General features: G+C 42.2%; 2 protein-coding genes across 3 annotated transcripts; one reads left to right on the top strand and one right to left on the bottom strand.

Annotated features, from left to right (window-relative positions):
- Window positions 1-782: 782 nt before the first annotated feature.
- Window positions 783-14,388, bottom strand: LOC134293448 (interleukin-1 receptor antagonist protein-like). 2 transcript variants are annotated; one of them, XM_062960987.1, is made up of 5 exons: window positions 13,338-14,388; window positions 8,973-9,015; window positions 5,456-5,544; window positions 3,667-3,791; window positions 783-1,006 (listed from the first exon to the last, which is right to left on the bottom strand). In XM_062960987.1, the coding sequence occupies exons 1-5, from the start codon at window positions 13,375-13,377 to the stop codon at window positions 785-787; spliced, it is 519 nt and encodes a 172-aa protein (XP_062817057.1). In that variant the 5' UTR covers window positions 13,378-14,388; the 3' UTR covers window positions 783-784. The 2 variants fall into 2 exon arrangements, with proteins under 2 accessions (XP_062817057.1, XP_062817056.1); XM_062960986.1 differs by having other exon boundaries at window positions 8,973-13,421.
- A 3,161-nt stretch (window positions 14,389-17,549) lies between these two features.
- On the top strand, window positions 17,550-22,422 carry tmed4 (transmembrane p24 trafficking protein 4). The gene is made up of 5 exons (XM_062960985.1): window positions 17,550-17,782; window positions 17,877-17,977; window positions 19,426-19,551; window positions 20,141-20,287; window positions 21,466-22,422. The coding sequence occupies exons 1-5, from the start codon at window positions 17,617-17,619 to the stop codon at window positions 21,613-21,615; spliced, it is 690 nt and encodes a 229-aa protein (XP_062817055.1). The 5' UTR covers window positions 17,550-17,616; the 3' UTR covers window positions 21,616-22,422.
- Window positions 22,423-23,276: the final 854 nt, after the last annotated feature.

Raw genomic sequence — 23,276 nt, 5'->3', positions numbered from 1 at the left:
GCACTGAATAGTCTTGCAGCTGCAAAGTCAATCAGTGATGGCATCTGCATAGGGTTCTGTTGGAAACGAGGCAAGTGGGCTGCATATATATCTATAGAATGATGTCCAGGGTGGGAGAAAGAACTCTTGCCTGGCTGAGGCATGTGTGAATGTTGCAACTGGCCAGCTTGATTAGCACTGAATAGTCTTGCAGCTGCAAAGTCAATCAGTGATGGCATCTGCATAGGGTTCTGTTGGAAACGAGGCAAGTGGGCTGCATATATATCTATAGAATGATGTCCAGGGTGGGAGAAAGAACTCTTGTCTGGCTGAGGCATGTGTGAATGTTGCAACTGGCCAGCTTGATTAGCACTGAATAGTCTTGCAGCTGCAAAGTCAATCAGTGAGGGTATCTGCATAGAGGTCTGTTGGAAACGAGGCAAGTGGGCTGCATATATATCTATAGAATGATGTCCAGGGTGGAAGAAAGAACTCTTGTTTGGCTGAGGCATGTGTGAATGTTGCAACTGGCCAGCTTGATTAGCACTGAATAGTCTTGCAGCTGCAAAGTCAATCAGTGATGGCATCTGCATAGGGTTCTGTTGGAAACGAGGCAAGTGGGCTGCATATATATCTATAGAATGATGTCCAGGGTGGGAGAAAGAACTCTTGTCTGGCTGAGGCATGTGTGAATGTTGCAATTGGCCAGCTTGATTAGCACTGAATAGTCTTGCAGCTGCAAAGTCAATCAGTGAGGGTATCTGCATGGAGGTCTGTTGGAAACGAGGCAAGTGGACAATGGGCTTCAGCACGGCTGGAAGTAGAAGTCCACCACGTGGTCGGGGCCGGGTTCCCGGGTGAGGGCCAGGGGTTCACCGCTCCTGGCCGAAGTGCAGAGGAACCAGCCTGGGTGGGCGGCCGACTCGAAGCGCGAGATCCCATCTCGGTTGGAGAGGAAGAAGGTGAAGCGGGTGGAGTCCCGGCGGCAGCGGTGACCGCACTTGGGCAGGTCCGTGATGTTGACACTCTGAGAAGGAAAGGCAGAGCGGGGGGTCAGAGAGGGGCCCCAAAGGCCGTATCCCAGACTCTGGCATGCCGCTCATCACACCTTTGCCTTGATCCAATGAACACACACACCATTCCGAGTTACAAACATTCGACTTGCAAAAATGACTCCTAGTTAATAATGGGGTGAGGCAACAAGAAGGGAAAGGAATCTTCCCCTCGGAAGGAACAGTTGCATCTGCTGAGTAGAAAATTCTAGGTACCACTTTATGCGGGGAGGCTAATTTAACTAATTTACGACACCCTAAAAACTGCCAGCAGCGTTCAGAAAAGAATGAGGAAGTACTCCATTAAGGACTTGGTGTCACAAGTGTACGGTGCAGCGGCAGCTCCCCCTGTGGCCAGAATCAGGCATACTCCCATGAAGCCCGAAGCTGGAAAATGTTCAATTTCCTCTGTGTCTGTCTATATGTCGTATGACTAATGGCATTGAATGTTTGCCATGGATCTATGTATTGCGATCTGCCCTGAGTCCCCTTCGGGCTGAGAAGGGCAGAATATAAATACAGCAGAGTCTCACTTATCCAACATAAACGGGCCGGCGGAACGTTGGATAAGTTAATATGTTGGGTATTAAGGAAGCATTAAGGAAAAGCCTATTAAATGTCAAATTAGGTTATGATTTTACAAATTGAGCACCAAAACATCATGTTAGACAAAAAAATTGACAGAAAAAGTAGTCCAATACGCAGTAATGTTATGTTGCAATTACTGTATTTACGAATTTAGCACCAAAATATCACGATGTATTGAAAACATTGAGTACAAAAATGCCTTGGATAATCCAGAACGTTGGATAAGTGAGACTCTACTGTACTGCAAATAAATAAATAAATGGTTGCTCCGTTGTGAAGATCTGTGACACCTATTTCATTATTATTATTATTTATTTATTATCATTATAATATATTAATTATAATTACAGTAGAGTCTCACTTATCCAACACTCGCTTATCCAACGTTCTGGATTATCCAACGCATTTTTGTAGTCAAAGTTTTCAATATATCGTGATATTTTGGTGCTAAATTCATAAATACAGTAATTACTACATAGCATTACTGAGTATTGAACTACCTTTTCTGTCAAGTTTGTTGTCTAACATGAGGTTTTGGTGCTTAATTTGTAAAATCATAACCTAATTTGATGTTTAATAGGCTTTTCCTTAATCCAGGGCTCCCCAAACTTTTTAAGCAGAGGGCCGGTCCACAATCCTTTGGACTGTTGAAGGGCCGAATTATCATTTGAAAAAAAAATCCAACAAATTCCTATGCACACTGTAAATGTCTTATTTGTAATGCAAAACAACAACAACAACAACAACAACGAAAGAACAATACAATATTTAAAAATGAAAACAATTTTAACCAACATAACCCTATCAGGATTTCAATGGGAAGTGTGGGCCTGCTTCTAGCCAATGAGATAGTCAAGTTAATTAGGATTGTTGTTGTTGTTGTTGTTGTTGTGTGCCTTCAAGTCATATCAGACTTTGGGTGAGCCTAAGTCTAAAATTATTTATTTATTCATTTACTACATTTATTTACTACATTTATATCCCACCCTTCTCACCCCGAAGGGGACTCAGAGCAGCTGTATGTACATACAATATATTATTAGCATAGCACAATATTAGCATTATATATCATCATATTGAACTATACCACTATACTGTAATATGTAATATATAACATATAATTAATATTATTATATGGTATTACTATTAGTATTATATTGTATAACATGATATTATTATCAATATTATATGTATATACAATATATTATATTATTAGCATAACACAATATTAGGATTATATATTACTATATTGAACTATACCACTATACTTTAATATTATATGTAATATATAACATATAATTAATATTATTATATGGTATTACTATTAGTATTATATTGTATAACATAATATTATTATCAATATCATATGTACATACAATATATTATATTATTAGCATAGCACAATATTAGCATTATATATTACTATATTGAACTATACCACTATACCATTATATAATATGTAATATACAACATATAATTAATATTATTATATGGTATTACTATTAGTATTATATTGTATAACATGATATTATTATCAATATTATATGTATATACAATATATTATATTATTAAAACTGATATGAAAATATTATATTATAAAACTGAGGGCGGGGGCCAGGTCAATGACCTTGGAGGGCCGCATCCGGCCCCCGGGCCTTAGTTTGGGGACCCCTGCCTTAATCCCTCCTTATTATCCAACATATTCGCTTATCCAACATTCTGCTGGCCCGTTTATGTTGGATAAGTGAGACTCTACTGTAGATATAAAACATATGAAACATATATTAATTAAAATGTATGTTTTTGGCTGGAGTTACGTTTTAAAAAGCACCTGTTCCAACAAACATACCAATTCAACTTAAGAGCAAAGCTACAGGACCGATCTTGTTTGTAACTTGGGGACTGCCTGTACTGTCTTCACAGAGCTCCTCCCAGAGACGGCTGCAATGGCCGAGGACTGGCTGGACTGGTTGCAGGTGAGAAAACACCTGGCGGGGAAGCCCTTCCAGGCTTTCCCTTCCCACATGGTGCTCTCCGCTCGGCTCACCTCCAGCTGCAGGGCAGGCTTGGTCCCCGGGGTGGAGGCCAGGCACTTCCTCCCGCCCTGGATGCTCAAGATGACCGGGGATCTCTGGTGGTCAAAGGCCAGGTTGTGGACCCAGTAGAACTTCTCTGTGGGTTGAAGGAAGAAGAGGCAAGCAGAGAGACACAGAGAGAGGGGGCATCAACATCTCAGGAGTATTCTGTTATTATTACTGATATTTATAGAATAAGAGAGTTGGAAGAGCCCATGCGGGCCATCTAGACCAACCCCCTGCCTATCTTGTTTGCTGTGTCATAATAAAATAATAATAATAATAATAATAATAATAATAATTATAATAATAATAATACATCACACAGTCCTAGACACTTGGGAAGTGTTTGACTTGGGATTTTGTGATACGAAATCCAGCATGTCTACCTTGTTTGCTGTGTCATAATAATAATAATAATAATAATAATAATAATAATAATAATAATAATACATCACACAGCCCTACACTTGGGAAGTGTTCGACTTGTGATTTTGTGATACGAAATCCAGTATGTCTATCTTGTTTGCTGTGTCATAATAATAATAATAATAATAATAATAATAATAATACATCACTCAGTCCTAGACACTTGGGAAGTGTTCGACTTGTGATTTTGTGATATGAAATCCAGCATGTCTACCTTGTTTGCTGTGTCATAATAAAATAATAATAATAATAATAATAATAATAATAATAATAATAATAATAATAATAATACATCACACAGTCCTAGACACTTGGGAAGTGTTCGACTTGTGATTTTGTGATACGAAATCCAGCATATCTATTTTGTTTGCTGTGTCATAATAATAATAATAATAATAATAATAATAATAATACATCACTCAGTCCTAGACACTTGGGAAGTGTTCGACTTGTGATTTTGTGATATGAAATCCAGCATGTCTACCTTGTTTGCTGTGTCATAATAAAATAATAATAATAATAATAATAATAATAATAATAATAATAATAATACATCACACAGTCCTAGACACTTGGGAAGTGTTTGACTTGTGATTTTGTGATACGAAATCCAGCATGTCTATCTTGTTTGCTGTGTCATAATAATAATAATAATAATAATAATAATAATAATAATAATATATCACACAGTCCTAGACACTTGGGAAGTGTTCGACTTGTGATTTTGTGATACGAAATCCAGCATATCTATCTTGTTTGCTGTGTCATAATAATAATAATAATAATAATAATAATAATACATCACACAGTCCTAGACACTTGGGAAGTGTTTGACTTGTGATTTTGTGATACGAAATCCAGCATGTCTACCTTGTTTGCTGTGTCATAATAAAATAATAATAATAATAATAATAATAATAATAATAATAATAATAATAATACATCACACAGTCCTAGACACTTGGGAAGTGTTCAACTTGTGATTTTGTGATACGAAATCCAGCATGTTTATCTTGTTTGCTGTGTCATAATAAAATTAATAATAATAATAATAATAATAATAATAATAATAATAATAATAATAATTATGTATACCCTGCCTTTCTCCCCGTGGGGCACTCAAGGTGGATAACAACCACATAATCCAATGACAATTTAAAACAGAGCAAATACAAACATTAAAACTATTATATATATATTTTTGCATGGATATAAAGTTAACATACAGTAAATACAGTCCAAATGACACTCACTCACGCCCTCCATTTCCTATGATCATATTGTGTTCCCACTCCTCCTCAAGAGAAAGCAGAGCTCTGAGTGGCCACTCACCTTCCATTGCAGAGTTAGGGTCTTGCAGGTATCCGGCCACCAACTGGTTGTCCTGCAGGTAAAGGGATTTCTGGTTGACGTCCCAGATCCTGCAACGGCAATCATCATCATCATCATCATCATCACCATCTATCTATCCACATACAGTAGAGCAGGGGTCCCCAAACTTTTTAATCCGAGGGCCGGTCCACAATCCTTCAGACTGTTGAGGGGCCGGATTATCATTTGAAAAAAACAAAAACAAAAACAAATTCCGATGCACAGTGCACATGTCTTATTTGTAGTGCAAAAACAACAACAACAACAACAACAAGAACAATAAAAGAACAATACAATATTTTAAAATAAAAACAATTTTAACCCAACATACATTTATCAGGATTTCAATGGAAAGTGTGGTCCTGCTTCTGGCCAATGAGATAGTCAAGTTAATTAGGACTGTTGTTGTTGTTGTTGTTGATGTTGTGTGCCTTCAAGTCATTTCAGACTTTGGCCGAGCCTAAGTCTAAAATGTATTTATTTATTATTTATTTATTGCATTTATTTACTACATTTGTATCACACCCTTCTCACCCCAAAGGGGACTCAGAGTGGCTTACAAATTATATTTGCATACAATATATTATATTATTAGCATAGCACAATATTAGCATTATATATTACTATATTGAACTATACCACTATACTGTAATATTATTAGTAATATTATATGTAATATAGAATATATAATTAATATTATTATATGGTATTATTATTAGTGTTATATTGTGTTACATTATAATATTATTATCAATATTATATGTATATACAATATATTATATTATTAGCATAGCACAATATTAGCATTATATATTACTATATTGAACTATACCACTATACTGTAATATTATGAGTAATATTATATGTAATATAGAATATATAATTAATATTATTATATGGTATTATTATTAGTGTTATATTGTGTTACATTATAATATTATTATCAATATTATATGTATATACAATATATTATATTATTAGCATAGCACAATATTAGCATTATATATTACTATATTGAACTATACCACTATACTGTAATATTATTAGTAATATTATATGTAATATAGAATATATAATTAATATTATTATATGGTATTATTATTAGTGTTATATTGTGTTACATTATAATATTATTATCAATATTATATGTATATACAATATATTATATTATTAGCATAGCACAATATTAGCATTATATATTACTATATTGAACTATACCACTATACTGTAATATTATTAGTAATATTATATGTAATATAGAATATATAATTAATATTATTATATGGTATTATTATTAGTGTTATATTGTGTTACATTATAATATTATTATCAATATTATATGTATATACAATATATTATATTATTAGCATAGCACAATATTAGCATTATATATTACTATATTGAACTATACCACTATACTGTAATATTATTAGTAATATTATATGTAATATAGAATATATAATTAATATTATTATATGGTATTATTATTAGTGTTATATTGTGTTACATTATAATATTATTATCAATATTATATGTATATACAATATATTATATTATAAAACGGAGGGCGGGGGCCAGGTAAATGACCTCGGAGGGCCGCATCCGGCCCCCGGGCCTTAGTTTGGGGACCCCTGCAGTAGAGTCTCACTTATCCAACATAAACGGGCCGGCAGAACATTGGATAAGCGAATATGTTGGATAATAAGGAGAGATTAAGGAAAAGCCTATTAAACATCAAATTAGGTTATAATTTTAGAAATTAAGCACCAAAACATCATGTTATGCAACAAATTTGACTGAAAAAGTAGTTCAATACACAGTAATGCTACGTAGTAATTACTGTATTTACGAATTTAGCACCAAAATATCACGATGTATTGCAAACATTGACTACAAAAATGCCTTGGATAATCCAGAACGTTGGATAAGTGAGACTCTACTGTATATATAAACCCCACTTTCCTAGGGTTGTTGTATGTCTTTCGGGCTGTGTGGCCATGTTCCAGAAGCATTCTCTCCTGACGTTTCGCCCACATCTATGGCAGGCATCCTCTCAGGCCCTTTCCTTTCCCCCCTCGGCCGCTTAAGCGGAAAGGAAGGGGCCTGAGGGGATGCCTGCCATAGATGTGGGCGAAACGTCAGGAGAGAATGCTTCTGGAACATGGCCACACAGCCCGAAAGACATACAACAACCCTGTGATCCTGGCCATGAAAGCCTTCGACAACACATCCCACTTTCCTAGTTTCCAATAGACTTCACAACCTCGGAGGATGCCTGCCATAGATGTGGGCGAAACGTCAGGAGAGAATGCTTCTGGAACATGGCCACACAGCCCGAAAGACATACAACAACCCTGTGATCCTGGCCATGAAAGCCTTCGACAACACATCCCACTTTCCTAGTTTCCAATAGACTTCACAACCTCGGAGGATGCCTGCCATAGATGTGGGCGAAACGTCAGGAGAGAATGCTTCTGGAACATGGCCACACAGCCCGAAAGACACACAACAACCCTATGATCCCGGCCATGAAAGCCTTCGACAACACATCCCACTTTCCTAGTTTCCAATAGACTTCACAACCTCGGAGGATGCCTGCCATAGATGTGGGCGAAACGTCAGGAGAGAATGCTTCTGGAACATGGCCACACAGCCCGAAAGACACACAACAACCCTATGATCCCGGCCATGAAAGCCTTCGACAACACATCCCACTTTCCTAGTTTCCAATAGACTTCACAACCTCGGAGGATGCCTGCCATAGATGTGGGCGAAACGTCAGGAGAGAATGCTTCTGGAACATGGCCACACAGCCCGAAAGACACACAACAACCCTGTGATCCCGGCCATGAAAGCCTTCGACAACACATCCCACTTTCCTAGTTTCCAATAGACTTCACAACCTCGGAGGATGCCTGCCATAGATGTGGGCGAAACGTCAGGAGAGAATGCTTCTGGAACATGGCCACACAGCCCGAAAGACACACAACAACCCTGTGATCCCGGCCATGAAAGCCTTCGACAACACATCCCACTTTCCTAGTTTCCAATAGACTTCACAACCTCGGAGGATGCCTGCCATAGATGTGGGCGAAACGTCAGGAGAGAATGCTTCTGGAACATGGCCACACAGCCCGAAAGACACACAACAACCCTGTGATCCCGGCCATGAAAGCCTTCGACAACACATCCCACTTTCCTAGTTTCCAATAGACTTCACAACCTCGGAGGATGCCTGCCATAGATGTGGGCGAAACGTCAGGAGAGAATGCTTCTGGAACATGGCCACACAGCCCGAAAGACACACAACAACCCTGTGATCCCGGCCATGAAAGCCTTCGACAACACATCCCACTTTCCTAGTTTCCAATAGACTTCACAACCTCGGAGGATGCCTGCCACAGATGTGGGCCAAACGCTAGGAAAGGACCAGGGCATTCCAGATGTTCGGGGCAAGGCTTCTTGCATCTGTACTTACCGGGACCTGAAGACAGGCACCTGGGCCACGGCTCTCTGCTCTCCTGAAAAGAGAATGGAAAGGAAGAAGAGGAGGAGGAGGAGGCCACCCCGGGGGGGTCCGTGAGAGCCCCTCATCCCTGGGAAATGGCTCCTCCGGACCCTGCGGTCGCCCGCCAGCGTCACCCATGACACCGGGCCCCGCGTTTTCCATGGTGTTGCAATGGGTGTTGCAACCCCGGGTGCCGAAATTAAACTTCCCTGAAACGTCAGCGTAACTTCCCATTGCTGCAACATGACGAAAGGTGTTGTGACTCAGCCTTTGTGTGACTCTGATGAGGATTCTGGGATGCAAGTGCATAAGGATGGGATTCAGATTCAGGATGCGTTTCGAGATGGGAATTATGGGATTCAGGTGCAGAGTGTTCCTAATGTGGGAGATGACGAGCAGGGAGTTTTTCCCATGGGAAGAAATGATGTTGTTTCTGATGATGGTTTTCAGGCGCGAGAAGCAGAAAAGGAGAGTAGCTCTGATAACACTAATGAGCTCAGCGGCCTTCATTATTGGATGACCAGCCTCATTATACAGTAGAGTCTCACTTATCCAACACTCACTTATCCAACGTTCTGGATTAATGTGTAATGAACTACTTTTTCTGTCAAATTTGTTGTATAACATAATGTTTTGGTGCTTAATTTGTAAAATCATAACCTATTTTGATGTTTAATAGGCTTTTTCTTAATCTCTCCTTATTATCCAACATATTCGCTTATCCAACATTCTGCCAGCCCGTTTATGTTGGATAAGTGAGGCTCTACTGTAATTCTATTCTGAATGTTATTAGGTTCCTTTCATCAGGTTATTTTAATCTAATGATTTTATCTTATACTAGCTGTGCCCGGCCACGCGTTGCTGTGGCGAAGTCTGGTGGTATGGGAAATAAAGTATTGAGGAATTGTATATTGTATATTGAGAATCTTATATTATCTGCTTAGAACTGGATTATATGAGGCCCCTTCTTCACAGCTGTATAAAATGCACACTGAAGTGGATTATATGGCAGTGTGGAGTCAAGATAATCCAGTGCAAAGCAGATAATATAAGATTATAAATGGGTCATATAGCTGAGTGGAAGGGCCTTGAGTCTACACTGCCATATAATCCAGTTAAAATCTGATAATCTGTGGAAGAAGCCTAAGTGAGGCCTAAATCTGCCTGTTCCCTAACTGGACCCTGGCTGTCCCTTGGCTGAGTTGGTTGCTAGGAGACCAAGTGGGCAGAGATTAGCCCTCTAAACTGGCAGCAATTGGATAAAAGCAATTATTCCTCTCCCTCTAATTAGGACTTTATTTTTCTTTTCTTTTTGTTGTATCAACCTAGAGGCATGGATGATGGGTTGTGTTGTCAAATTTTGAGGTTGGGGGGCCTATAGTTTTGTTGTTTTGTGGGTCGCCGTGATGCCATCACTCATTTATATATATAGATTGCTGCTATAGTCCCCCCCCCACCACCACCTTTGAAGTTGACTGAATTGCATTGGTGGTTGTTTGATATTATTACTGTTGTATAAACCTTTGTTTTAACTTCTGTTTTATCATCTTCTTGTGTTTTAAACTGTGTGTATTGTTTAATGTATTTGCGCTGTTCCTTTTGTAACGTTGTGAGCCGCCCCGAGTCCCCACGGGGAGATGGTGGCGGGGTATAAATAATTTTTTAAAATTATTATTATTATTATTATTATTATGAGGCCGCTGAGCTCAATCGTGCTAGTCGGCTGGAATTTCGGGGGTTGCGTAGAAGCCTCCGAATAGCAAATAAGAGGGAGGTGAAAGGGCAAAGAAATGCCTTCATGTTATGCTATTCAAACAGTCTGCTGAGAGGGAGATCTTTGTCAAAGCAATTTCCTTGCTTGAATCAAGAACCAAGTCTGCTTTCCTGTATCAAGCCTGCGTTCCTGTATTACCTCGTTGCCTGGATGTATTCTCGTTTCTGGGACTTTGGCTTTCCTAATCTATCTATATCTATATATAAAAGGGTAATGAAATTTCGGCCCAGGACAAAACAACAAAACTACACATCCCAGAAACACTAAACTTGGCAGCACAACCCCTCATCCATGCCTCTACGTTCATACAACAAAAAGAAAAGAAAAATAAAGTCCTAATTAGAGGGAGAGGAATAATCGTTTTTAATCCCATTGCTGCCAGTTAGAAGGCTAAGCTCCGCCCACTTGGTCTCCTAGCAACCCACTCAGCCCAGGGGACAGGCAGAGTTAGGCCTCACTTAGGGCTCTTCCACACTGCCTATAAAATACAGATTATCAGATTTGAACTGGATTATATGGCAGTGTAGACTCAAGGCCCTTCCACACAGCTATATAACCCATTTAGAATGGACTTAATGTCAGGTAAAACTTTCCTCCCTCCTATCCTTCTGTAGGAAGGTTAAAACTTGGTTATGTGGCCAGGTTTTTGAATAATAATTGGCAGCATTAATTAACGCTGGAACTCAATCGACAGACCCAGTTTTTTAAACTGAACGCGCCTACCTGTATTTTATAATGTGTTTTATGAATACTGATGTAAGTTAATAATAATTTTTTAACTGGTTTATATTGCACTGTATAATTTTTATGTATGCGTTTTAATGTAAGCCGCCCTGAGTCCCCGTTGGGTGAGAAGGTCGGGATATAAATATTGTAATAAATAAATAATAAATTTACCCTTGACCTTAACTACCACCAATTCCTCAATACAGTAGAGTCTCACTTATCCAACACTCGCTTATCCAACGTTCTGGATTATCCAACGCATTTTTGTAGTCAATGTTTTCAATACATTGTGATATTTTGGTGCTAAATTCGTAAATACAGTAATTACTTTGTAGCATTACTGCCTATTGAACTACTTTTTCTGTCAAATTTGTTGTCTAACATGATGTTTTGGTACTTACAGTAGAGTCTCACTTATCCAACATAAACGGGCCGGCAGAACGTTGGATAAGCGAATATGTTGGATAATAAGGAGATATTAAGGAGAAGCCTATTAAACATCAAATTAGGTTATTATTTTACAAATTAAGCACCAAAACATCATGTTATACAACAAACTTGGCAGAAAAAGTAGTTCAATAGGCAGTAATACTATGTAGTAATTACTGTATTTATGAATTTAGCACCAAAATATCATGATGTATTGAAAACATTGACTACAAAAATGCGTTGGATAATCCAGAACGTTGGATAAGCGAGTGTTGGATAAGTGAGACTCTACTGTAATTTGTAAAATCATAACCTAATTTGATGTTTAATAGGCTTTCTCTTAATCTCTCCTTGTTCTCCAACGTATTCGCTTAGCCAACATTCTGCCGGCCCATTTATGTTGGATAAGTGAGACTCTACTGTACTTTATTTCCCAGACCACCAGACTTCGCCACAGCAACACGTGGCCGGGCACAGCTAGTCTATATATATAAAAGAGTGATGGCATCACGGCAGCGGACAAAACAACAAAAGTAAACACCCCACAACCTCGAAAATTGACATCATAACCCCTCATCCATGCCTCTAGGTTGATACAGCAAAAAGAAAAGAAAACTAAAGTCCTAATTAGAGGGAGATGAATAATTGTTTTTATCCAATTGCTGCCAGTTAGAAGGCAAAGCTCCGCTCACTTGGTCTCCTAGCAACCCACTCAGCCCAGGGGACTCTTTACCTTAACTACCACCAATTCCTCAATACTTTATTTCCCATACCACCATACTTCGCCACAGCAACGCGTGGCCGGGCACAGCTAGTCTATATATATAAAAGAGTGATGGCATCACGGCGACCCACAAAACAACAAAACTACAGGCCCCCCAACCTCGAAATTTGACAACACAACCCATCATCCATGCCTCTAGGTTGATACAACAAAAAGAAAAGAAAAATAAAGTCCTAATTAGAGAGAGAGAGGAATAATTATTTTTATCCAATTGCTCCCAGTTAGAAGGCTAAGCTCCGCTCACTTGGTCTCCTAGCAACCCACTCAGCCCAGGGGACTCTTTACCTTAACTACCACCAATTCCTCAATACTTTATTTCCCATACCACCACACTTCGCCACAGCAACGCGTGGCCGGGCACAGCTAGTAAACTATAAAAGACTACGTCCTGTGTGCAGCCTGGTATCTTTAGCAAGGTGAAGCTAACCTGAGGTGCTCTCACCTGCCAAGAAGGGCCCCTAAACAACCACTATAAAGCCCATTCTCCACGGACAAAAGGCCGAGGGGACTCAACCGCTTTTGCAACAGGCAGGCACCAAAGCACAGCCTCAGGTGAAGCAGACAGAGAGGTAAGACAGAGAAGGAAGCAGCTGTGAAGGAGGCTTTGGGGGTGATGCTGTACCTGGCACATGTTGTGGCTGTGTTGCAGTGCAGTCCTCCATGGTCCGGTCCCAGAGCTGTGGATTGTGTTGCCAGTGGACCTCACTTGGCGAGGAGAAGTGCACACACGGTCCTTGCGTCAGTGAAGAGAGGAAGCCCTTGCGAAAGGAGGAGGCCACGCAACGCTGGCAGCGGGAGACCCAGTCCCCCGGTGCAGCTTCCTCTTCCTCCAAGTAAGTAAGTAAGTGAGTAACTTTATTTTTCTACCCCGCCACCATCTCCCCGCAGGGACTCGGGACGGCTAACCCGGGACAACGGCCCCAAAACAGTAAACAAGTACAACAATTAAAACATATTACAATGAATAAAACACAGTAAAATTACATTATGCAAACAATACAATACAAGGTTTTCCCCTGATGTTAAGTCCAGTCGTGTCCAATTCTGGGGGTTGGTGCTCATCTCCATTTCTAAGCCGAAGAGCCGGCGTTGTCCGTAGACACCTCCAAAGTCATGTGGCCACTGGCATGACTGCATGGAGCGCCATTACCTTCCCGCCGGAGCCGTACCTATTGATCTACTCACATTGGCATGTCCGTAGACACCTCCAAGGTCATGTGGCCACTGGCATGAATGCATGGAACGCCGTTACCTTCCCACCGGAGCCGTACCTATTGATCTACTCACATTGGCATGTCCGTAGACACCTCCAAGGTCATGTGGCCATTGGCATGACTGCATGGAACGCCGTTACCTTCCCGCCGGAGCCGTACCTATTGATCTACTCACATTGGCATGTCCGTAGACACCTCCAAGGTCATGTGGCCATTGGCATGACTGCATGGAACGCCGTTACCTTCCCGCCGGAGCCGTACCTATTGATCTACTCACATTGGCATGTCCGTAGACACCTCCAAGGTCATGTGGCCATTGGCATGACTGCATGGAACGCCGTTACCTTCCCGCCGGAGCCGTACCTATTGATCTACTCACATTGGCATGTCTGTAGACACCTCCAAGGTCATGTGGCCACTGGCATGACTGCATGGAGCGCCATTACCTTCCTGCCGGAGCCGTACCTATTGATCTACTCACATTGGCATGTCTGTAGACACCTCCAAGGTCATGTGGCCACTGGCATGACTGCATGGAACGCCGTTACCTTCCCGCCGGAGCCGTACCTATTGATCTACTCACATTGGCATGTCCGTAGACACCTCCAAGGTCATGTGGCCACTGGCATGACTGCATGGAACGCCGTTACCTTCCCGCCAGAGCCGTACCTATTGATCTACTCACATTGGCATGTCCACAGACACCTCCAAGGTCATGTGGCCACTGGCATGACTGCATGGAACGCCGTTACCTTCCCGCCAGAGCCGTACCTATTGATCTACTCACATTGGCATGTCCACAGACACCTCCAAGGTCATGTGGCCACTGGCATGACTGCATGGAACGCCGTTACCTTCCCGCCAGAGCCGTACCTATTGATCTACTCACATTGGCATGTCCGTAGACACCTCCAAGGTCATGTGGCCACTGGCATGACTGCATGGAACGCCGTTACCTTCCCGCCAGAGCCGTACCTATTGATCTACTCACATTGGCATGTCCGTAGACACCTCCAAGGTCATGTGGCCACTGGCATGACTGCATGGAACACTGTTACCTTCCCACCGGAGCGGTACCTATTGATCTACTCACATTGGCATGTCCACAGACACCTCCAAGGTCATGTGGCCACTGGCATGACTGCATGGAACGCCGTTACCTTCCCGCCAGAGCCGTACCTATTGATCTACTCACATTGGCATGTCCACAGACACCTCCAAGGTCATGTGGCCACTGGCATGACTGCATGGAACGCCGTTACCTTCCCGCCGGAGCCGTACCTATTGATCTACTCACATTGGCATGTCCGTAGACACCTCCAAGGTCATGTGGCCACTGGCATGACTGCATGGAACGCCGTTACCTTCCCGCCAGAGCCGTACCTATTGATCTACTCACATTGGCATGTCCACAGACACCTCCAAGGTCATGTGGCCACTGGCATGACTGCATGGAACACTGTTACCTTCCCACCGGAGCGGTACCTATTGATCTACTCACATTGGCATGTCCGTAGACACCTCCAAGGTCATGTGGCCACTGGCATGACTGCATGGAACGCCGTTACCTTCCCGCCAGAGCCGTACCTATTGATCTACTCACATTGGCATGTCCGTAGACACCTCCAAGGTCATGTGGCCACTGGCATGACTGCATGGAACACTGTTACCTTCCCACCGGAGCGGTACCTATTGATCTACTCACATTGGCATGTCCACAGACACCTCCAAGGTCATGTGGCCACTGGCATGACTGCATGGAACGCCGTTACCTTCCCGCCAGAGCCGTACCTATTGATCTACTCACATTGGCATGTCCACAGACACCTCCAAGGTCATGTGGCCACTGGCATGACTGCATGGAACGCCGTTACCTTCCCGCCAGAGCCGTACCTATTGATCTACTCACATTGGCATGTCCGTAGACACCTCCAAGGTCATGTGGCCACTGGCATGACTGCATGGAACGCCGTTACCTTCCCGCCAGAGCCGTACCTATTGATCTACTCACATTGGCATGTCCACAGACACCTCCAAGGTCATGTGGCCACTGGCATGACTGCATGGAACACTGTTACCTTCCCACCGGAGCGGTACCTATTGATCTACTCACATTGGCATGTCCACAGACACCTCCAAGGTCATGTGGCCACTGGCATGACTGCATGGAACGCCGTTACCTTCCCGCCAGAGCCGTACCTATTGATCTACTCACATTGGCATGTCCACAGACACCTCCAAGGTCATGTGGCCACTGGCATGAATGCATGGAACGCCGTTACCTTCCCGCCAGAGCCGTACCCATTGATCTACTCACATTGGCATGTTTTCGAACTGCTAGGTTGGCAGGAGCTGGGGCTAACAGCGGGTGCTCACTCCTCTCCTCAAATTCGAACCTTTGAACTCCGCAGTTCAGCAGTTTATTTATTTATTTATTTATTTATTACAACATTTATATCCCACCCTTCTCACCCGAGAGGGGACTCAGGGTGGCTTACAATAAACACACATATAAAGATTATACAATACACTATAAATCAGATTAAAAATTATTAACTTACATCAACATTCATAAAAACATTCTAAAATACAAATGGGCGTGTTCAAGTTCAAAAGACTGGGTCTGTCAATTGAGTTCTGGAGTACATAATAATAATTGGCGCTGCTGATTCTTATTCGAAAGCCTGGCCCCATAACCAAGTTTTAACCTTCCTACGGGAGGATAGGAGGGAGGGAGCATAGTCTGACATGGTAGTTGTGAGAGTGGTCCAGCATTTCTGTGTTCTCCAAGAATATTCCATGTCCAGGTTGGTTCAAGGGCTCTGCTATAGCTCAGGGTGCCTCCAGGCAACAACAGCCAGGCCACCTTTAGGCAAAGACCCTAGCTGATTGACTCTGCAGCAGCAAGGCCACTAAATGCTAATCAAGCCGCCAATTTCGACATCCACACTTGCTTTTTTAAACATACAAGGGTCTGCGGAATGATGTCCAGGGTGGGAGAAGGAATCCTTTCTGTTTGAAGCAAGTGTGGATGTTGCAATTAGCCAGATTGAATAGCATGTGTAGCACATTAAGCTTGCAAAGTCAATCAGTGAGGGTATCTACATAGAGGTAGTGAATCAAGTGGAGTGTATAGATCCCGGTGAAACAATATTCAGGGTGGGAGACAAGTGTGGATGTTGCAGTTAGCCAGCTTGAATAGGCTACTCAAGGCTATTCAAGCTTGCCAATTACAACATTCACAGGAATGGAAATAATAACTCAAGACAGCAAGCAATCAGTGGCCAGTGAACAGCTCCCAGACAGGGGGTGCCTCCAGGCAACAGAGGCCAGGCTACCTCCATGCAGAGACCCTCCCTGATTGACTTTGCAGCTTCATGGATATTTATGTGGCTAATTGCAGCACTGACACTTGCTTCCAAAAGGCAAGGGTTCGTTCTGCCACCCTGGGCATCATTCCACAAGCTTAAAGCGACAGTCTCTTAAAGGGACAGGCACACAGTCTGCTCTAGCTTAATAGCGGAGGCTTGGCGGTCCCCCTCCCCTTCGTGAGGCGCTCTTCCGGTGGGCGGGGCGGCCGCGCAGCCAACCACGCATGCGCGGAGCTGCCCTGATTGGTTTTTTTTTCCCCCACAGCTCCCCGGCTGCGCATGCGCGGCGGCTGAGGCGAAGGAGGCGGCGTCGTCCATGGCGGGCTGCGGCGAGGCCTGTGCGGCCTGGCGGGTGCTCCGGGCGGCGGTGCTGGTGTTGCTGCTTCCGCCAGGCCGCGGGGTGCTGGGGCTCTACTTCCACATCGGCGAGACCGAGAAGCGGTGCTTCATCGAGGAGATACCGGACGAGACCATGGTCATTGGTACGCATGCGCAGGAGGGAGAGGGGCGGGGCCAAGACTGAGGGGGCGGGGCAAGTGCGAGGGGGCGGGGCCAACGTTCTTCTCTCTTCTTTAGGCAACTACCGGACGCAGCTATGGGACAAGCAGGCCGAGGCCTTCCTGCCCTCGACGCCCGGCTTGGGCATGTTCGTGGAGGTCAAGGACCCGGATGGGAAGGTCAGCCGGAAGCGGAAGGGGCGGGCCATAGTACTACTACTACTTAGGGACACAGACATAAACTGTAATACCAAAATAATATTATTATTAATAATAATAATGATTATAATTATAATAATTTGGGACACAGACATACACTATAATATCATAATAATAATACTTAAGGACACAGACATCAACTGTAATATAATAATAATAACAATAAAAACATTTAGGGACACAGACATAAGCTGTAATACCAAAATAATAATAATAATACAGTAATAATGATTATAATAATAATAATTTGGAACACAGACATACGCTATAATATAATAATAATATTTTGGGACACAGACATAAACTGTAATACCAAAATATTATTATTATTATTATTATTATTATTAATAATAATAATAATAATAATAATTTGGGACACAGACATATGCTATAATATCATAATAATAATACTTAGGGACACAGACATCAACTGTAATATAATAATAATAACAATAAAAACATTTAGGGACACAGACATAAGCTGTAATACCAAAATAATAATAATAATACAGTAATAATGATTATAATAATAATAATTTGGAACACAGACATACGCCATAATATAATAATAATATTTTGGGACACAGACATAAACTATAATATCATAATAATAATACTTGGGGACACAGACATATACTGTAATACCAAAATAATAATAATATTAGTAATAATAATGATAATAATAATAATAATTTGGGACACAGACATACGCTATAATATAATAATATTTTGGAACACAGACATAAACGATAATATAATAATACTTGGGGACACAGACATAAACTAATATAATAATAATGTTAATCATAACAACAACAATAAAAACATTTAGGGACACAAACATAAACTGTAGTATAATAATGATAATAACAACAACAACAATAAAAACATTTAGGGACACAGACATAAACTGTAATACCAAAATAATAGTAATATTAATAATAATGATTATAATAATAATAATTTGTGACACAGACGTACGCTATAATATAATAAGAATAATAATACTTGGGGACACAAACATAAACTGTAATATAATAATAATTAAAAATATTTAGGGACACAGACATAAACTGTAATACCAAAATATTAATAATAATAATAATAATAATGATTATAACAATAAAAATGTGGGGTACAGACGTATGCTGCTATAATAATAATAATAATAATAATAATAATAATAATAATAATTTGGGACACAGACATAAATTGTAATATAATAATGATGATGATAATAATAATAGTAATAACAACAACAATAAAAACATTTAGGGACACAGACATAAACTGTAATACCAAAATATTAGTAATATTAATAATAATGATTATAAGGAAAGGAGGGCAAGAGAGGGGCTCCTGGGGCCAAAGTCCAACAGCTCCCCCTCCATCCTCCCCCTTTGTTGCAGGTGGTCCTCTCGCGGCAGTATGGCTCGGAGGGGCGCTTCACCTTCACCTCCCACACGCCTGGGGAGCACCAGCTCTGCCTCCACTCCAACTCCACGCGGCTGGCCCTCTTCGCAGGCGGCACTCTGGTGAGTGAGGGGCTGCGGAAAGCGAGGGCAGGGGCATGGGGGTCTGGTTGATTCAAGGCAGGTTTCATATTCTCATTCCTTTTCCTCTTGTTGTAAATAAACCTTTCGTGGTTTTTAAGATTGGACTCTGCATTTTTGCTTCCTAAGCTCGAGATTATTTACAGCCACCTGGCACTTCACACTATGCTCGCTGTGAGCTAAATGCTAAATGCTATTATTAGTAACCTGTTTATATTTTTGAATGCTCTGCTATTTTTGGGTAATTTTCCCTGACACTTCTTCTCCTTCCTCTTCTCTTCCTCTTTTTCGCCTTCCACTTTTCCTCCTTCCTCCTCATCTTCCTCTTCTACTCTTCTCCTTCCTCTCCTTCCTCTTCTCTTTCTCCTTCTTCCTCTTTTCTTCTGCTTCTCCTACTTCTTCCTTCTCCCCCTTCTCCCCCTCCTTCTCTTTCTTCCCATTTTCCTCCCTCTTCTCCTTCTTTCTCCTCTTCCTCCTTTCACCTCTTCCTTCTCCTTCCTCTTCTCCTCCTTTTTGTCTTCCTCCTATTCTCTTCTTTCTTTTTCTGCTCTTTCTCCTTGTGCCTCCGCAGCGCGTCCACCTAGATCTGCAGGTCGGGGAGCACGCCAACAACTACCCGGAGATTGCGGCTAAGGACAAGTTGACGGAGCTGCAGCTGAGGGCCAGGCAGCTCCTGGACCAAGTGGAGCAGATCCAGAAGGAGCAGAACTACCAAAGGGTGAGTCGGGAGAGGCCCCGAAAGTGAAGCAGCAGGGAAAAACCAGGGCCCTGTGAACTACACAGTTCCTAGGCCCAGGCAGGAGCTGGGTCTGGCTATTTGGGGTCTGATTGGTGGCCTGTGGAGAGGGCTGGTCTGCTGTTCCCTTGATGACAGAGTTCACCTTGTTGGGCGAGTGGGCTTATTAACAAAAGACCCTCCCCATAAACATACAGCAGAGTAACTTATTAGCAGCAGCGTGACCCAACACCAGTAGCCAAAAGTGATAAAAAGAACAAAAACACAGACCAATGTCATCTCTTCCTTTGGAGGCTTTTCTTTGTAGCAAAATAATATGGTGGCACTATTTACAAAAAACAAGGTTTCCACAATACAAATAAAATACTTTATACTTCCTTCTTTGCTTCTACATTGGGCTTCTTTCTCATGCAGATGAACAGCTTCTAGCTTTGCTCTCACAGAGCCTCCTCTCACAACAAACTTAGGCAGGAGCTTCACATAGTAGCTTTACACACAGCAGTCTTCACACTGGAGCTTCACACATGAGGTCTTCAACCTGGGACTTCTCTCACCAAAGCTTCTCACACTAAGGCCAACTCATACTGAGGCTTCTATCACAATGAGGCCTACTAAGCTACAGGCACACCTGCTTCTAATAATAATAATACTTAATAATAAAAATAATAATAAAACTTTATTTATACCCTGCTCCATCTCCCAAAGGACTCGGGGCGGCTTACACTGGGACAAGCCCAAAGCAGTATTATATCAATAAAAACAGTAATACAATAAAATCACAATATAATAACACATCTTACAAAAGTTAAAATAACTTAAAAAATAGACAGTAGTTCCAATCCGTGGTCAAGCACCAAAGGCCATGGGCCATTTTAAGGAGAATGGAAATCTGAAAATGCATATTCTTTGGTGATTAGGGATGAGAACCACTAAAGGTAATAGAGTGCATGGGATGGCCAAGGCCTAGGTAAAGCACATGGACAATCAACTATCAGTTCTGAGAAGGCACCTGTGAACATCCAAGTTTTCAGATGCTTATATTGAACTGCTGCTTTTGCTGAGTCATGGCATCCATTTAACCCTTTCAGTGCTTGACTCACATTTTTGTAATTAAAAATACCTAGTTAATTTTTAATATTTTGTCCACATCTGCTTTGCAGTACCGGGAGGAGCGTTTCCGCATGACCAGCGAGAGCACCAACCAGCGGGTGCTGTGGTGGTCCATCGCCCAGACGGTCATCCTCATCCTGACGGGCATCTGGCAGATGAGGCACCTCAAGAGCTTCTTCGAGGCCAAGAAGTTGGTTTAGGTCCTCAGGCGGTACACAGCCCCTCCATCTCTGGCTACTATGGCACGCGTCGTCATTCTTCCGGACTTCCTAGAGCACTGGACTGAGATGGAGGGCCAAGACAGACTGCCCTTGGCTGAGCCACACTTGCCCCCTTTGCAAAGCCCACCACTCGCCCCTGGCTGCCCTTTTCAGGCCTGGACCCGGGCTCAGGAAGCTGAAATCCAGGGAAAGCAGGACAACGGAAGGAGGAGGCTTCTCTCTTGGGCGTGTAGAGGCCTCTCTTCTCCCTTTGCACTGTCGCCCGATGGCTGAGATGACCCCGAGTGCCCCTCTCCTGCAGGCTTTGTGTGACTGTGCTTCCAAATGGGACAAAGTGCAACATTTGTGCAACGTTTGGGAGGGTAGCATAGGGCACAGTGCATTTGTGGACATCCTTGTCTTTGCAGGGGTCGCATATCTCTTTAAGAGAAGAGGAACAACTCTCCGCACCAGTGACTAGGCCACCCTCACCATTTAAGAATCAATAGGAGACCGTTGCAGAGTCTTACTATTTTGTTCTCCTCCTGATGCTGTCTGGTTCACCCAGTAGCTCTTGCGCTCCTTGGGGCTCAGAGGGTCAGGAAGAAAGGATTGGGGCCCCTCCTGTTTCTGCTTGGATTGGGCCAGAGCTGGACCTTGACACCCTGAAATGGGGGAGAGGGAGCGCTCGAGTCTTGTTCCTTCCTGTCTCCGTCTCCCACCGCTTTGGTCCCAGTTCAGTAGGGTACGTTCTTACTAGTGTCCCTTGCTACGGTTTTTGGAGTGAAATAAACGTTTTTCTGCAAACGGTGTTTCTTATGTGTTGAGAGGGGGGCCTGGGCTGCATTGGACTTCTGTTATGTACATGTAAATATAATAATTCCCACTGGGAGCCCAGGGAAGGGATTATTCATGAACAGAAGCCCCAGCGAAGGGCACTGAGGGGCTGCTCATGTCAGGAATACTTTTTGAACCTTGCAATGTTCTTTAATCCGTTTTCAGTGGGACAGAGTGTTGTAGGCACTTTCAGAGAAAGAAAGAAGTAGATACAGACTACTTTCTCTTCCTTTTTTCCCCTTCCTTTCCTCCTTTTTTCTCTCTCCCTTCCCTCCTTTCATGTTTTGATGCTGGTCCACCATGGAGTTTATATACAAGTTAAACAGCCACGGGGCCAGACCCTCTTGCCTGTTTCAATAGCCTCAGTGAGGTGGCCCTGTGGGTTGTATCTTCCTTTGAGTGTGGTCTTTTTGTGAAGTTGGCCTATTAGATATAATAGGCGGTGATCGATTGTAGCACTCTGCAATTTTCCCCAGAGTTTCACAGGATGGAATCGAAGGCTGCTTTTAAGTCAATGAAAGCAGCATTTAGTGAGTTTATACTTTGGGAAGAGTATTTTTCCACAATATGTTGCAACACGAGACCCTAGATCAGTGATGGCCAACCTATGACACGCGTGTCAACACTGACACGCCTAGCCATTTTTGCTGACACGCTGCCGCATGCAGATTGATTGGATGATTAATGTCTTTTGTGGCCAAATTTGGTGTGATTTGGTCCAGTGGTTTTGTTGTTTACTCCATGGGAATTATCACATTACATATCATTCTATTATTGTAGTATATTATTACTATTATACTATTATATTATTCATTATTCATGAC

The sequence above is a fragment of the Anolis carolinensis genome, unplaced genomic scaffold, assembly GCF_035594765.1.
Source record: "Anolis carolinensis isolate JA03-04 unplaced genomic scaffold, rAnoCar3.1.pri scaffold_8, whole genome shotgun sequence".
Lineage (NCBI taxonomy): Eukaryota > Metazoa > Chordata > Lepidosauria > Squamata > Dactyloidae > Anolis > Anolis carolinensis.
This window is presented reverse-complemented; position numbering and strand designations above follow the sequence as displayed.

Coding starts and splice junctions, on each gene's coding strand:
- LOC134293448 (XM_062960986.1), bottom strand. CDS start 9,247: ATGTTGCAGCAATGGGAAGTTACGCTGACGTTTCAGGGAAGTTTAATT. Junction 5,545..8,972: donor GTGCCTGTCTTCAGGTCCCG/GTAAGTACAGAT, acceptor TTGCCGTTGCAG/GATCTGGGACGTCAACCAGA. Junction 1,007..3,666: donor AGCCTGCCCTGCAGCTGGAG/GTGAGCCGAGCG, acceptor TTTCCTTCTCAG/AGTGTCAACATCACGGACCT.
- tmed4 (XM_062960985.1), top strand. CDS start 17,617: ATGGCGGGCTGCGGCGAGGCCTGTGCGGCCTGGCGGGTGCTCCGGGCG. Junction 17,783..17,876: donor GGACGAGACCATGGTCATTG/GTACGCATGCGC, acceptor TCTCTTCTTTAG/GCAACTACCGGACGCAGCTA. Junction 20,288..21,465: donor AGGAGCAGAACTACCAAAGG/GTGAGTCGGGAG, acceptor TCTGCTTTGCAG/TACCGGGAGGAGCGTTTCCG.